Source organism: Gymnoscopelus braueri (assembly GCF_963280865.1).
Source record: "Gymnoscopelus braueri genome assembly, chromosome: 7".
Lineage (NCBI taxonomy): Eukaryota > Metazoa > Chordata > Actinopteri > Myctophiformes > Myctophidae > Gymnoscopelus > Gymnoscopelus braueri.
The window spans coordinates 41,227,940-41,245,128 of record NC_137608.1 but is presented as its reverse complement, the minus strand read 5'-3'; the positions used below and the strand labels follow the sequence as shown (position 1 = coordinate 41,245,128).

General features: G+C 41.7%; 1 protein-coding gene across 1 annotated transcript in view; it reads left to right on the top strand.

Moving 5' to 3' along the window:
- The window catches only part of LOC308087900 (spermatid perinuclear RNA-binding protein-like), a 43,064-nt gene that overhangs the window by 15,358 nt on the left and 10,517 nt on the right, over positions 1 to 17,189 (top strand). Inside the window, exons 2-11 of the mRNA XM_080432138.1 lie at positions 478 to 628; positions 2,434 to 2,678; positions 3,264 to 3,474; positions 6,484 to 6,631; positions 12,073 to 12,197; positions 13,289 to 13,384; positions 13,495 to 13,606; positions 14,402 to 14,499; positions 15,853 to 15,946; positions 16,170 to 16,238. Coding sequence (XP_080288264.1) covers positions 626 to 628; positions 2,434 to 2,678; positions 3,264 to 3,474; positions 6,484 to 6,631; positions 12,073 to 12,197; positions 13,289 to 13,384; positions 13,495 to 13,606; positions 14,402 to 14,499; positions 15,853 to 15,946; positions 16,170 to 16,238 — 1,201 coding nt within the window. The 5' untranslated portion in view covers positions 478 to 625. The remainder of the gene's footprint in view (positions 1 to 477; positions 629 to 2,433; positions 2,679 to 3,263; positions 3,475 to 6,483; positions 6,632 to 12,072; positions 12,198 to 13,288; positions 13,385 to 13,494; positions 13,607 to 14,401; positions 14,500 to 15,852; positions 15,947 to 16,169; positions 16,239 to 17,189) is intronic.

Here is a 17,189-nt window from a genome sequence, read left to right as displayed (position 1 = left end):
CATGCATGCATTTACACACACGCACGCACGCACGCATGCACGCACGCACGCACAATTAGATCTACCTCTTGGGAGCAATTTGCTGCATTCCCGATAACTCTCATGTGGTTGACGCCGTAAATAATTTCAAGGTAATTTATTTATTTTAGCCGAGCATCTCTTAGGACAATTTTTCAAAGAAAGCTGAATTAAAACTGGAGAGAGAAAGTGTAGTAGATTATACCATATATTATATACAGTATGTCCCAGAGCGTAAAAAAAAAAGAAACCAACATTTCACATCAGCCCCATAAATTGAGCTGCAGTGTGACACTGCTGCTGTATCAATATCATGTTCAGAACAATAGACAATAGGCATAACAAATATACCGTACCCGAATCAATGTCTTGAATATTTATGTAGAAATGAATAGAAATATGTACATAGATTTTTTTCCTTCAAACCTTAGTCTAAGCCATGCTTCCTTTTATGCACAGGCAGTGAATTGATCTCTATTGAGTACCCTCTACTCTGGACCTGAGAAGCCGACTGACAAGCTAGAGTTGACTGCATGAAGAGGCGGAGTCAGGGGACCACGGTCCTGCCTTAGACCCCTCCCACTGACACCCCCCCTCCACCACAGACATGGTGAGTTTGCTGTCAAAGTCGTTGGTCTAATTAAGTTCCATGTTTATCTGTGTGCTTCCCCTTGCAGTTAAAAATGGTTTGTTTATCTGACCCACGCAAGGCTGGGGACTCTAGCCATTATTTATGTCATTGAGCAATTTATTTTGCGCCTTAATTAGAGGAACACTAATCATTTTGTTTTTAAATTGATCACTGGTCATTTCCTTTTAGACAAATTGTGTTCTGTTCTGTTCCATAGAATTTTTTTGTTCTGCTAATAAATAATATTATTTTGTTCCTGTCCAGTCAAAATGTAATACTGTCTACTCCCATATAGTTTTATAATGTTCTTCATTGATAGAGATCCTTTGAGCGTCTTTTACCGGTACCATAGCCATGGTATCGATGATCTGCCTTGATACCAAGTAACAGTGTTGTAATCCAGGCAGGTTTGTCAAGCTGTACCTAATGTCTGTATCTGCACCCCCACTATTCTTAATCTTGCATTTAGATCTTGTTAATGTTGTGTGTACGTGAGTGTTATGGCTATTGATGCTGCCCACACTCACCGCTATACAGATCTAGTGAATGCCCCCCAGCAGTGCGGCAGGAGATTAGCTAGGTCGTGATGGATGACCCTCGCAGCTCCGGCACAAGCTCCCAAGACTCTGGCCTATGAATTATTAAAGCGCCATCATAAATAACTCACCGTAATGAGAGGTGCTTACACGCTGCAGGCAGAGCAAGAGAGAGAGGGAGGGGAGGAAGGGTACAGCCCGAGTAACTGTATATTTGGTTGCACACGGGTGTTGCACGCTGAAAATTACTGATCTACAAGCTCACAGATGCGCTGTGAGCTTGTCGGCTATTTTCAGTGTGCGACATTGGTGCACAACTTCCGTAAATATAAATCACTCTTCAAGAAGGAAAGGAAGCCGAAGACAGAAAAGATTGAGTGAGCAAGAGAGAGAGAGAGATAGCTGTTTGACCTTGGACTGAAAGCCTCACAGGACGCCTGGCTTGGCATACACGGTCAGGCTTGAGAAAACAGGCACAGAGCCAATATTGCATGTCAGCTTCTTTCCTTTTTTCTTCCCCCCACCCCTTGGAGAGATGGGCTTTGTCCTTAAGTACATGTCATAAATGTTAATGTTAAATAGCGCTGTAGTGCAGCCTGCATGTGGGACACTGAGATTGGCAGCAGCACAGGTCGCTTCAGGTGTTGCTGTCATTATGCAGTGTAAGATAAGTGTTTCAGTCTGACACATAGCACGCAACACCAGAACACCAGCGTTCTCATTTTGCTGCAGAGAGGAGGAAGTTGAGGAAGCTTTGTGCCAAATTAACAATGTGCCGTTGAAGATCAGAGAAACTGGTTTTGGCGGTTGCGGTTGTGAGTCAACAGCAGGGCAGGACGTTCAGTCAGGACTCAAGTTGCTCCCTAATCATAGCAGGACCCTTAAGTGAACGTCATCAGTGTTGAGCATCATTCATTTATGCTTAATGATGGTTAATCTGGTTTTGAATCTCCATAGTAACCCATCATAACCTTGCCTATAATAAGGTCATGGCCAAGGACAGTTTGAGTCTACACACACACACACACACACACACAATAAATAACTGCATACATAAATATACACTATATATATATATATATATATATATATATATATATAAATAAATAAATAAATAAATAAAATATATGTGTCTGTGTGTATATATATATATATATATATATATATATATATATATATATATATATATATATATATATATATATATGTGTGTTTGGATTATAAACGGAATTGCACTTTCAACTCCAGAGGTCGTTCAGGTCGTTTGCCAGCGATGACCGGCATGTCATGGCCAAGCATGCCAGCGTCTACCCATCAACGGAGGAGCTGGATGCTGTGCAGACACTGGTGTCCACTGTGGAGAGTGCTCTCAAGAAGGTCTCTGATTGGATGGATAACCTCAACCATCCCTCAGGGAAGACCACCACCGCCACCAACGATAATAAAAATGACAGCGATGAATCTAAAGATGAAGAATCCACCGGCAACACCAAGTATGTACCACTCATTTGATATTTTCTTTATGATTGTTTATTTTGTGTACACTCCCTCAGAAGATGGTATTTTAAAACATGCCAAACACTGTACTGGCCAAGAAGATGCGAAGAATAGAATACAGCTAGGCCTGCAACTGTCAAATATTTTCTTAGCGATTATTCTATAGATTGCTTTTTCGATTTATCGAAGAACGGAGAATGATTTGCTGTTTGCTAAAGTTCAGTAGGCGCTTATTCCCAATGCTCATTCATTAGCATTGACTCTCTTGGTGAAGCGAGGCACTACATTTTCAGTGCCTCACGTTAGGGAAATAACTAAATCTGAATGTGCTTCAGCTGAAATAGAATGTCAGGGGAGTGGAATTTCAATTACAGTCAATAACACATACAAATGTTGAGAAATATCACCCAACATAAGTGGAGGAGGAATAAAAAAATGTCTTAGCATTTTAACTGTTAACAGTTAATCAATAGCAGGTACATAAGGCATAGCTACCAGGCCTCAGTGAACCATTTTCATTTTAGCTATCATTTGGCTGGTGGCAAGTGCTAATTTCCCATCCTGAATGTCATTTCCTACAGTGCTGGGAGTGAGTCTGATTGTGGTGCTCCTCCACCCACCCACGGGCCCGAGAGCTCGTCAGTGCTGTGTGGCGTGATGCGTGTAGGTCTTGTAGCCAAGGGCCTGCTGATCAAAGGTGACATGGACCTTGAATTGGTTCTGATGTGCAGAGAGAAGCCGACCAAGCTGCTGTTGTTTACCATCAGTGCCAACCTGCCCCTGCAGATCCAGGTACACTCCACAGTAGGCCTGTAACGATACAGTAACTGCATCGATGCATCGTTTTGAATTTTCAACGATCTACTATATCGATATGCAAACAGCTAAATATCGTATCGTTTGACTTTGAATCGTATCGAATCGTTTTGCAATGCAAATAATCGTATCGAATCGTTCTGCAATGCCAATAATCAATTATATCAATACTAAGTACTTTTAAGAAGAAAAAAAGAGAAAGAGGGGTTTATATCCAGTATCCAGGTATTTATTTTTCACACAGAATTTTTGGGTAAATAAATAGTTACTATATCGATTTTAAATCATTGAATGGAATCGTATCGTTCTAAATTAACCTGTCCTGTATCGTTCATGTATCGTATCGACTAAATCGCTGAATCGAAACGTATCGTATCGTTCTAAATTAACCTGTATCGTTCATGTATCGTATCGACAACCAAGTATCGTGATACGTATCGAATCGTTGTTAAAACGTATCGTTACACCCCTACTCCACAGTAATACACCAGCTGTGCCAAAGAATGTCCAATACACTACATTCAAAACTAACAATGAAAGCAAAGCACAGCACTGTAAATTATCTAAGAATTGTACATTTATTTACATTTTTCATCCCATTAAGACCTGAGGCCGATTCTACAAAATGTCTTCAAAATCAGTTTTTTGAAAAAACCTATGTTGCTATATCAGTTGTTCTCAAACTTTTTCAGGTCAAGGACTCCCAAAATGATATGTATTTGGCCGCGGACCCCCTTCTCAAAATATTTCGTTCCAGGGACCCCCAGAAGCGAAGATTTTTTAGTTACAAATGTTTGCTTTAAAATATAAAAGCAATTTGCACAAATATTCACGATAAAAAGAAAATAGCAGATCTACAAGCTTGTAGATCTGCTATTTTTGAATAGCCAAATAAATCTAACATTACACAGATGCGTTCCCGGTCTTAATGGGTTAAATAAAATAGTTTGAGAGCATACTTCAATGGAAAGTCTACAGTGCCAAACACCAGATTCAATTAAATTGCCATGTGCAGCAAATATTTAAAAATTGTGTTGCATACGTGTGAACAACATTTAGAGACAATACAGCATCACAAACAAACTGGCACTGTGTATTCAGTGACAGTCAACTTTACATAATAACTCTACATATCATTGCTGTCGGTAGGAACCTTTATCTCCATATTTCATCTTTTATCATAAATTAATGCTGTTGTACTTGGTCGTATGACAGTGTCATGCAAAATTAGCGCAAATTGCTGATTACTACGCTCACAACAAGCATTGACATACTGGTTGTCAGTCTGTCTGTGAGTTATTTTCTATATTCAACCAATGAAACATATTAACAAGAGCTTGTGACAAAATAATAACTGCATTGGATCCATTGGAAGACATTTCCTGAAAAGTAACAGTTTTACATACAAGGTTTCTGCCCGACAACGATGATATACGCAATATTGGGCAATGAGAATCGACACTGGAAGAAGCTGTGTGACAGAGAGATTAACATGTACACCATCAGCTCACACCATCAGTGCACAATCAATAGTGGGGAGCATGAGGGCTCAATGTTACGGAGCCCTGACAACAAATGGAACATTTCCTATGTCCCTGGAATCACCTTGTATGATAGACATTTTTATTTTTATTTTTTCAAGCAAAGATGGGGGAAGGGGGGGGGGGGGCTCTAAGAACCAGAATACAACCTTGAGACCTTTGCATGTGACTGTTTAATGCTGCTTCCTACAGCCCCATCACAGAGTTAATTAACTGCCATAGCTACAGTGTGCGCTTCATCATCAGGAGAGGAATCCCTTTGAACCTCTCATTTCCTGGACTAAACCAGTGAGATTGTCAGGAAGAAGGGTGATGGATGGGGTCATCTCTCAAAGGGAAGATGCACTCGGAACAACACAGCTTTGAATGTGACATAAATCTTTAAAAAAAATACATGAAATAACACCATGTACAGTATGAGTATCCTGGAATTTGAAAGGAGTAATACTGGAAACAGTTATTCTTTTGTAAAAAAAAATGATAATAATAATTCACGCTTGAAATATATTTTGATGTGTGCATGCAGCTAATGCTGCTCCTCAGTTTGGTCAATGATCATTTGTTCGGTCTGAATCCCAGAAAAATAATAAATCAACGGTAGTGACAGTGATATTTTTTGGTAAAGACAAAACGTTTTTGTTAAAAAGTTAAAGCTCTATATTCTGATAGTAATAATTGCTTTAGAGTGTTTGTTCAGTAATAGTGGTCTCCCAGCCTCTCCAGCTCTTTAATAAACAGAAAATGCATTTACAGGTTGGAATGCCAGTTTGATCCTATCAGGAAAATGGGTACTCTCTCCTGATTGGCTGAAATTGCCACCCCCCTGAATATTTATATATTTTTAATGAAAGTGCTGGAGAGATGGGGAACATAATAGAGCTATTTAACACTTACTGTAACAAAAAAATAAATAGAACTTAATGCACCTTTAAGGATAAATTGCAGTCTCTTGTGATTCAAAATATTCAGCAGCCAGTATGGGTTTGTTTGTGTGTGTGCATTTGTGTGTGTATATAGGTTTTTTAGTTTTAGTTTCGTTTTCACAGCATGTGTCTGCAGTTGTCTAGCAGTCTATAAAGTCTGTGTGTCAGTCTTTGCACCCGGAGCTAACCTCGAAAACCACTGGACCGATGGACGCCATATTTCTTGTTCACACTGCCAGTAGACCACATAAATACCTCCATTATCCCCGCCCCCCATATGTTTTACACTTTTTGACATAATTTAGCTTTAATTTTATAATGGAAGTCAAAGGAGCTCTGATCGCCCAAATTTGGAGTCATACGTTTAGATGTGTCATGTGCATATAATATAGACGACTGATGTCACAGGCTGGCCACGTGATATTGGAGGCGCCACACCGTTCCCATGATTTGCTATTATTATTATTGTTGTTATTTATTATTATTGTTGTTGTTATTGACCGTACATCTCTACCTTGCAGACAGTGACAGAGGACAAATATGAGGTGCGGTCACTTGTGCCTGAGGCAGCCATCCTGGTTTTCAACACCAAAGACCCCAAACTCACATTGAAGATCACCCTCTCCTCCCTGGCCATGAGGGAGGAGGATCACAACAGCACAGAACAAGGTATTCACTCACTGCTCTCCTTTGCACCCCACCCCTCTGCTCTTTCCTTCTTCTTCTGGACCGCTCGCCTCCCCGTCTTTTACTTGACCTTTACATGACGACAGAGGACAGAGAGAGGAACGAGGATAAGGCTAAATGCATTGTGGTGGAGGGTTGCAGGAAAGCACAAAGGTATAAAAGAGACGTGAAACCAGAGAGAGAAAGATAGTGTAACGAAGGCCGGTGAGATTGATACTGAGAGAGGTTGAAAGCTGAGAGGGGAGGTCGTTTGAATTGACGATCAGGGGGAAAAAAGAGAGGGAGCGATATAGATCTGGGTCAAGTGTGGTAGAAAAAGCAAATGGCCATTGGAAAGATGAGTTCCGCTGGGGATGTGCAGGGTTGGGATGGGCGTAACATGAGATGCCCTTATCAGGTTTCTTCCTGTATCGTCTCATCTTTTTCTTTTTTTTTTACCAGAAAGCTAAGCCGTCCATTCTGACTGGACCTTTGAGTGTTAAAGGTCCTTTAAGGCTAGCCAGCTGTTGTTCAGTTTACTTTTTTAAAGCGAAGTAAATCCCTTGAAACCAACAAAGTAATTCATTCCTTTTTACCAGTGGCTGCAGGGAAATCTAATCCTCCCATTTGACCAGGAATTCTCATGATGTTTTAACCCACAATCCTTCCCTTTCATTCTGTCCGTCAAGAATGGAGGATTGGCATCAGTGGTTCCACTGTGATTTTATTTTTAAGAGAATGAAAGGTGAGTCAGACATAAAGAGCCAGCATTATAGAACAGCTCGTCTCGTTGTTGTACACATTCCATTGGGATAGATTTGAAAAAGCCTTCACTAAGGGTAGAAAATTGATTCAGCCCTGCAATACAGACCGCAATACAGACCGCAATACAGCACCACATTGTGCTTTTTCAAAGCTGTATAGAGGACATGTCACAGGAGGGGAAATAGCTATTTTCCTCATCCTTTATATTTACCACCGTGGCAGCACAAAAACTTTTTTTCCCCCAAGTCTGTCTTGTTACATACAATGTGATGCTACACGCAAGGTTATCCTGCAACCTCTCTGCTATGTAAAACATGTAAGAACACTATTGACTGAGTGCCTACTGATAGTTTTCACTATTATACACACTTAAAAAGTAAAAGGACTTCAAGGAACCTACAATATTGGAGTTCTTCTGATTGCAACATCAGGAGCACCCCAGAAGGTTTCTTGAAGAAAGCCTTTGTAAAAATATGATATGAACTCTGATGGTACTACCTTAAACTTCTTTATCTTTCATAACATTCTTTAAGGAACCCTTAAGAGATACTTTTTTCTAGTGAGGCTCCTTTTGGATCCTAGAAGAACCCCCAATGAACCCCTAGGTTTTTTTTTCTTTTAGAGTGTACCAACTGTAGCTAGTCTCTGCTGATTGACTGTTGGTTTTGTTGCCATAGCTCCCCAGGTCAGCGTGCTGTGTGGATTGTCACATCTGTGAGGCCCTCCTGGCCCGCTGCCGACGAGGCTGCCCTGCAGTGCACCCAGCGCAGGAAACCCCCGGGTACAAGGGGCTTCCCCAACAAACAAACAAAAATCAAACCACTCTCTCTGCCTCCAACATGCTCCTCTACCCCCCTTCCTCTGTTGACTGGACTTATCCTTTCTGGGACAACCTACGCTAGGGCTGCACAGTTAATCTGAAAATAATCCAAAAATCCTGATTTTTATGCTTCACAGTTTAATGTTTTATGTTCCACAATTATTATGCAATTGTGAAACTTGGAAGTTGGCAGTTTTAACATTAAGGTCAGTTGTTGCATCTAGCCCTTGTCCCCTCACCATTACACCCAAGTTAATATCACCAGAACACTGTACAACCCGTCTTCAAATCCATCAGCCTCAATACAATCACAGAGGCCATTACATTACATTCATTTGGCCAAAGATATGGCACTGATCAGCACACGAGCAACAAACGCATTAAGACAATTATAAATGCATATTTTCCATCAAAAATAATCATGACCAATTATTGTGATTAATTATAATCGGAATTACAACATTAAGCAAAATTGTTGGGATCATAGTTTTAGCCATAATCGTGCAGCCCTACCGTACGCCATGAAATTCTGGTCCATGTCCATTACCGAGCAAGAAATAAGGGCAAAATGACCACATTACCCAGCAGCCCTCCACATTCTATACCTGTATGTCATAATTATAGAGGCTTAATGACAATATTGGCTCAGAATGACATTCCATAATTTCATGTTGTAAAAGCAGTGGTATTAATTTTTTGTTTATGGTCTGGTCACTAATCAAACATCCCCTAAGCAGATGATGTCAGGGAGCATTTAATGGGGACTGTCCTTTTATCTGTATGTGGTCCTGACATTTGAGTGATGGTTCCTTCATGGCCTGCCTCTGGATGAGAAACATGGTATTAATGTATGTCCAAGTTATGGTGACACTTATTTGAAAGAATTGGTGTCAATCATAAGTTCAAATAGGAAAAAAAAATTATACACAAAATCTGGGGGCTGCTATCAGCCAAAATGCTTTACAGCAGGGGTGTCAAAATAATATTAGGATAGTAGGCGGGATTAGTATAAACTTAAAAGAAATAATGCGGGCCGGATTACTTTATGTCTGTCTCCCAATCCTGAAAGGCACGAATACTGTCATAGTAATCTATCACATTACATAAAACATGATGGATAACATTCTTAGGCTACTGATATCAGGTTTAGGACCAAATAGGAATGTGCTGTATACTATATATTTTATTTGTGCATGTCATACATTATCCGGTGTATAAAGGAGCTTTCCGCCTGCAGTGTCCAAGTATCCAACAGCATTTCAGTGCACCTATGGTACACTACACGCCGTGTGAGTTTCCTCATGGTGCTGTTACTATGATTATAATCATAATCATATAATCATACTATAAATGTACTGCAGAACTGGTACTCTATAGTGAATACAGGCCCAATTCAAGCACTGTCTGTAACAACTTTGTCGTTCATAAATACTATAGTTCAGTTTCCAGGCGTAGCCTAATTGAAAGAAATGTTTGAGCGTAGCCCCTCAGCTCAACCAGCGGGCTTCAGTGTGGCACTGTGGCAGGGTTAGGTGGCAAAATTTGGTGACAAGACAAAAGGGCAACAACTTGCTGATGGGTGAGTCCATTGGTTGTAATAAAATAACCTTTTCGATTACTACATTAGCCGTGTACATTTTCAGGCTTTTCCCACATAACGCCTCAGCACCATCTCCACAAACTCCTCAGTGACATTCAAAGATGCATCGGCACACAAATAAATATTCCCAATTGAGCTTCATGAGTCATGTCGGCGCATATGGAGATGGCAATAAAGGACTTCACTGGCTTCAGTGCAGTATTGGCGTGCAGGGGTGAGATGACGCAAGTTGTGCCCTCGAACACAGTTGGTGCTTACCTGCTGTCTCCATCTTTTTTTATATTCACACAGCTGGCAGCTTTGCAGTGCGGCAGAGTCGAGGGGAGAGAGAAAGCAGCTGCCACACACAGATAGATAATAAATGGACATGTATATTTTAATTGTAAAATATATAAACCCCCCCCCCCTCGCTAATACCATTACATGATACACTTTTTGTATGGTTTGACCTCCAGTTGGAATCAGTCCCCTCACCCAACCCTGACCGTGTTAGTACCATGCGCTACAGTACACACAATCCAAGGAGAAAACGTGTCATTTTAAAATAAGCAATTATCCATCCACCGTGCATTTTGGATAAGAGAATTTTATTATTTTAAAGGTCTCATGTCACACAGGAATTTGTGCTATAGTGAACGGTTGCAGTTACTCCAACCTACTACTACTACTACTACTACAACTACTAGTACTACTACTACTTTTAAGACAAAAGTGTTGGCATAACCTATTATACTACATTACCTACAGTAGATCTCCCTATGCCAGAGCTCAAAATATCCTATAAAAGTTGAAGTTCTTATACAAGATAGACATGTTAATTGCCAAATACAAAACGCCTTATAGTACCACATAGGTATTATTGGTGGTCCCTGTGGCATTTCAACTCCTAACCTTGTTTCTGCTACTTTATACCCATTTGCTGTGTAGGATCATGATTCTTGTCCAGGTACTACATTTCCCAGATCTCCCTGGGGCAGAACATGAAGGTCCCCAGTTTTTGGTCTTAGAGGAGGAGCGACATGAGCCTGTCTCTCTCATCAGCTCCTTATTGTTTGTCTACCACCTCTTCCATCCTGTTCAGCTTTCACCAACAGTCTCTACAGCAGCGGACTGCTAAACCACACAGATGACTCCTCAGCTCACAAAGTGCCTCAGTCACATGCGATCAAATCAGTCAGAATTTGCTGTATATAAAACCCAGGTTTGATGTGTGCCATCTATAATTAGATGTAATAATAATGTCACAGAATCATAATGCTACAAACAACAACAAAAAAGACTCCTTTATGACTATATATCTGCAACTCTGTCTAAACAAGACCTTTTGAAGTGCTGAGATATCACTGCTTTAGATCACAGAGTTGCGTTTTGGACTTGTGGAAGCCTCTGGTGTTGAGCTCAGGTTGTGTGGTCTGCAGTCCGTTACCTCTCCCTTGTTTGTCTGCTTGACTGTCCCACAGCGGTCATCCCCCACCCCTCCCCCTAGCCGCTCCTGAGAACAAATAGCCTTCACTTTCTTTCCAGGGTGGCGTTCTCACTCTCAGATGTTTATGTTGTCGTCATTCGCTGTCACTCTTTTCTGCTGTCGTTCTCCCATGGCTCAGCCTCCAGTCATGGCAGGGGTGCTCTGCACAGGAAACTGGTGTGGAGAGACTGTTTTCAGTCAAACATAAACATCTGATCGACCTCCGCAAGATCGAAAATACCAGCATGGCGTCTCAGCAAATGGCAGAGAAATCCCAGCTGAAATGCATTCGAACTTCTCCCGTTGTTAATGAAGTGGAATTAATCCGTATAATTTCACTGTTAGTTATTGAGAGACAAATCAGAATTTGTCAGGATGTCTTAATATCTGAATCTGGCCTGTAGTCCTGGTCCAGTGCCATGCTCTCATTTTCGTCCTGCGGCCTTATCGATAACACACTAATCTGGCGTGTTCCATCGCCCTCAGCCACTGATCTGCATCTAGAGTGACAGTCCAGCCGGGCAGCAAGACGCATGCGCTCATGTCTATTCCAGTCTTTCTCAGTGTTATGAAAGATCCTGCCTTGTGCATGAGACAAAAAAAACACCCTTCTCTTAAAAAAGAAAAAGAAAAATCACAAACTCAAATTCCCCCTCCCAAGCTCATTCAGTCAGATCAGTGGGTTTGCCTAATTTGTAGCTGTCAACCTTGCTGCCTGTGTGTCTGTGTCTGTGTGTGGAAGACCACTGTGGTCACGCTTTGTCTTTCATGTCTCACCCTGTTCCTCTCTCTAGAGGAGGGCATGCAGAAAGAAGAGAAAGGGAAGGAGGGAGAGGAGCAGGGCGAGGAAGCAGATGTTCTGGACAGGCAGAGTTGCCAGGCTGCTCTTGCATCACTCCGACGTGCCAAATGGTTTCAGGTATGCACAGCTACTGTAGGCTGGTATTGCCTTTCAATTTTCTAGATGATAACCTTATCCAGAGCAACTTAACATGCATGCACCACGTTAATCTCCTCTATTACCTGCTTTACGAGCAATCGGATGTAGAGCAGGTGAATAGAAATTAATGATGGGGAGAAATTGACTTTTTGGGGAGGATGTCAGAACATATTCATTGCAAGCAGGCTGGGAAAATATGGGACAGCAGGATGTATCACTGGGATGGAATGGTCAGTCCCTACTTTGAAGCCAGGAGGGAGAAGAATTCCTGTTGCAGTGGAGTAGTGGTCAGTAGATTGACAGTGTCGCTTGCCAAAAATAAATTTAACTACAAGCAGCATCGGGTGGCAGTGGCTCAGGAGGTACAGTGGCTGTAAACTGCGTTTATCATAACTAAGCCTAACCCTAACCCTAATCTCACAAAAAACTATTCCTAACCCTAACTTCACACAATCCTAACATTTGTCGGACCATTGGGACATCGGAATAATGGGCAGCCCCCTTTCCGTACTTGAGCAAGACACTTAACACTTTGTAGCAAGGCGCTATATAAATGCACCATTTACCAAACAACGCATTGTTAGCTTGTAATTCAGTTCTTTTTGGCAAGCGACACCCTCACACAATGGAGTATAAATTAAGCGTAAGTGCCCAGTAGCAGTAAAGTGCAGGGCAGAGTCAAGAGTGTAGGTCTGGACCATGGCCCGTAATTTAAGTTTCATCTTTACTCATAAACTGTTTCAGTATTGGGGTTACAAGAGCAACGCTGAAAGGTGTGGCATTGCTGGTTTAGGTCAGGTGTCTATTTTAGTATTAATTTACGTAAGTTAGGTGCGTTTTTGTTTGTCATGGCATGGCTCATCGTGTTTCTCATCGTGTTTCTTTTTAGGTGTTTTATAGGCGCTTTCTCGTAAAATCACGAGTGCATTCTGTAATTTCTGTGTCTAGAGGAAGAGGTATAATCTCTAAGCTATAGTACTGTATCTATGTCACCAGTGTATTGAAATGACACTAACGCTGCCTTAATGCTCTCTTTCTGTCTTCGTTTGCCTGCCTGTCTATCCTCTCAGGCCAGAGTGACGGATCTGAAGTCCTGTGTCATTGTCATGCGTATTCTAAGAGAAATGTCCAACAGAGTGCCTGTGTGGCACCCTCTCAAAGGATGGGTAGGTGGTAGTAACAACTTTCAACCTGACATCCCTAATTTTGGTTTCCATTACATAGTAAAAATTATCAAACATTTCCCCCAAAAACCTTTCTCTCCTGTCTTGCACAGCCCTTGGAGCTTATCTGTGAGAAGGCCATAGCTACATGTAACCGGCCCCTGGGTCCTGGGGAGGCTCTTCGCAGGGTCATGGAGTGTGTTGCCTCAGGACTCCTCCTGCCAGGTCAGTTCTTAACACATTAAAACCGGCAAAGCATTTGTGTCATTTTAGATTTTTGCCATATTTTATACTTTGGCTATTCGAAAAATAGCAGATCTACAAGCTCATAGCGCGTCATGAGCTTGTAGATCTGCAATTTTAAAAAAATCCGGAAAATATGTGCAAATCTTTGAATATATATATATTTTTTTTATCGAACATTTTTAACTCAAATCTTTGCTTCTGGGGTCGCTGGAACGACATATGTTGAGATGAGGGTCGGTGGCTAAATACATAGTATTTTGGGGTCCTTGTCGACATGAAAATGTTTGAGAACCACTGACATAGAAACATACGTTTTTCAGAAAAGACAATTTGTAGAATCGGCCTCAGATCTCAATGGGTTAAGGAACCCAGTTATAACATTGTTTACAGATAACATTCAATAACACAATGGTATATTAATTATAATTTTGATATAATAAATAAAAGCCTACAAGCTAAACAGCTACTACATAGTCATAACCAAATAATGCTATAGTTACATGGTCCACGCACACAGTAGATCCCCATTTAACCACTTGAACCCATGCATCCCTGGGGGAAACATTCACGGAAAATATCAGATCCACAAGCTCACAACGAGTCGCAATGCGGCACGCTGTGTGTTTGTAGATCGGCTAATTACGATTTGAATAACCCCCTCACCAGGTCCCCCTGCCACCACACCTGAAAGACCTGGACGAATGCTGTTTATATATCCCCTCCCCTTGAAGGTAGATTTCCTGGAGAAACACTGACATAGATTGATTGTTCTAGGTGGCCCAGGACTTCATGACCCCTGTGAGAGGGAACCCACAGACACCCTTGCAGCAATGACCGCCCAGCAAGCTGAGGCCATCTCCCACAGCGCACAGGTCAGTCTGCTTCACAGCGCACCAAGAAACATAAAAAGGTATACACCTGTGACTTGAGAATTATATCCAGAATGGGTGTTTTATAATGCACCAAATGTACAGTTAAATGCAGAAAGTGGTCCTATAGGGAAATAAACGACACTGCCACACTGAGAGTCTGAAGTTAGAGTTAAGACTTGATGGCGAGACGAACTTGATACCTTTAAAGACTAGCAATAAGACCTTTATTGATCCCGCGAGGGAAATTCAGGCGCCAAAGGCGTTCCAAGTTACAGTGTGTTAGTTCTGAATCATGTCCCTTGCAGCATTGTGAAACTGCTTATTCCTGCACTAAATTGTAACGCAGACGCACTCTGAATTGACGGTTACGATTAAAGCGATCAGGGGAAAAAAAGAGAGAAAATCCAACCAAACTGTTACTGTGAGTGGGTTTCAAACAGCCCAGCAGGGGTATCGCTACAGTACCGCCCACTGCACCAAAGTCAGCATTTCTTCCAGGAAAACGGGTTGAGAGTAACCTTCCCTCCTGTTACACTTCCCTCCCCATTGATTGAAGGAGGGTTATTTAAAGCGTGCTCTCGGACGCCCCACAGGTCCCCTAGCTCACATCAGCACTATATTTAGCTGAGTGGCTGCCGCAGAACCCCTCCCCCTTCTCCTCCAGACCCTGACCTCCAGTAAGCGGCCCCTCCATGCTGGAGGAGACCAGTGATCTGAGGGCCTAATTAGCCGGCTAATGAGCGTGGGAACACTCTCCCTCGTTGCTCTCTTACCGCTGATGTCGGTAGAGCTGCTTGCTGCTACTTACCACATGAAACAACAAAGTGTGGCCCTGGGCAGGAGATGTGGGTTCAGTGCCGAGGAAGAGGGAGACTTTCTAAAAATTCTCTTGCATTTTCTCTTATTTTGTCTCTCTCTCTCTCTCTCTCTCTCTCTCTCTCCCTCCCTCCCTCCCTCCCTCCCTCCCTCGCCCCCCCCCTCTCTCTTCTTTCCCCCTCACATCTCTGTTTCACTGAGTGGAAAAATGCCAGAAATGGTACTCTGGGAATGCTCCTTTCTTCAGTTTTTTTGTGCAGAGAGAATGTTTATATCCCTGTTCCATAATGCATGGAATTACTTCCATCCAGTAGGCTCTTTTTAGTTGACACACGCATGCGGCTGTTCGGATGTGCGATAATTAAAAGGCATTGATTGGGATTTTAAATGGCATTTTCTAGTATCTGTGCACCATTTCCTCGAGAGCAGGGGAGTGTGTTCCTCTAGCTCTGCTGATAAAGTGACGTGCCCTTATTCTGTCTTGGTGTGTGTGTGTGTGCGTGTGCGTGCGTGTTCGTGTGTGTTGTTATTTTTCAGCATGCGCTACGCCTCCTAGCCTTTGGACAGCTTTACAAGGTCTTGAATATGGATCCACTCCCTGCAAGCAAGCCCTCATCCATGCTGTTGGAAGGTTGGTGTGTGTGTGTGTGTGTGTGTGTGTGTGTGTGTGTGTGTGTGTGTGTGTGTGTGTGTGTGTGTGTGTGTGTGTGTGTGTGTGTGTGTGTGTGTGTGTGTGTGTGTGTGTGTGTATGTCTTGAGTACATATCTGTGTTAGTGTATGTGTGGATATCTCATGCCTGTCGCAGAGAGAGCTACAGTAGTCATTGATCCATGTTGTATCCTGTTCTCTACAGGGGGCTGCCAGAAGAGGCATCGTGAGGATGGAGGGCCAGATGACAGAGACTTCATCAAGAGGATAAAGGGTGACTTTGACCGGCACTAAGCAGCAGCACACCTCAAAGAGCACACTTTGACATATTACAGAACAAACGGCTTATCTCAATCCCCTGTACGTCCTCCGCTTTGAAATCGAGGAAATGCTAGTCAGTGGTATCAAAGTTCCTATGCCTTAACGCCCAGAAGTTGAACGTCCCCAAGAGCTGATTAGTTAAGGGTTGGTTGCACCAATAACTTTTAAATTACACAGAGTTTAGGGCTTTCATTTGAATGTAAACTTTAAACGCTTACATTTATTAGGACTTTCATCTTTAATTATTTTTGCCCACCATATTGAATTATATAGACTGTAAGTATCAATATGAGGATACCTGATAGAGGATAATTGATCAAAAATGGTTTCTTTATTATATATCAGTTTTTATTTTTAACCTATTCTAACAAAAAAACATAAGCGAAACCAGTCAATGACAATCGAGCATATATAATGGTTGTGAAAAAGTTTGTTGGACTTATTTATTTGCTAAAGAGCTTACTACAATATGACAACATGTCTATACATAACATAATAAACATAACTTAAGAAGCATTGATGGACCACTACAAATTTAAGGTCCATTAAAGTAATTGAGGATAAAGAAGATGGAGCTACCAGTAGCTGTTGCATTGGTGGAACAGCAAATGTTTTTTTAAATCTTCCATTCTTCTATTTATCATTGGAACTGATTCCTTGCTAAATCGATATTGTTGAAGAAATTCATCATCTTCATAAAAGTAAAATGGGTTAAGCCTATCCCTTATTCCTGCTTCTGATCTATATTAACATTAAGTATGCTGCCATCTTAGCGAAACCACCTCAAGTGACAGTTTAGAATTAATCATTGATTGTGGTTTAAATGCGGGTATAGAATTGAGCAAGTGAAGACAGTGTGTGGGTGTTTTTGATTCCTTTATCTCCATACACTCCAACAACACAC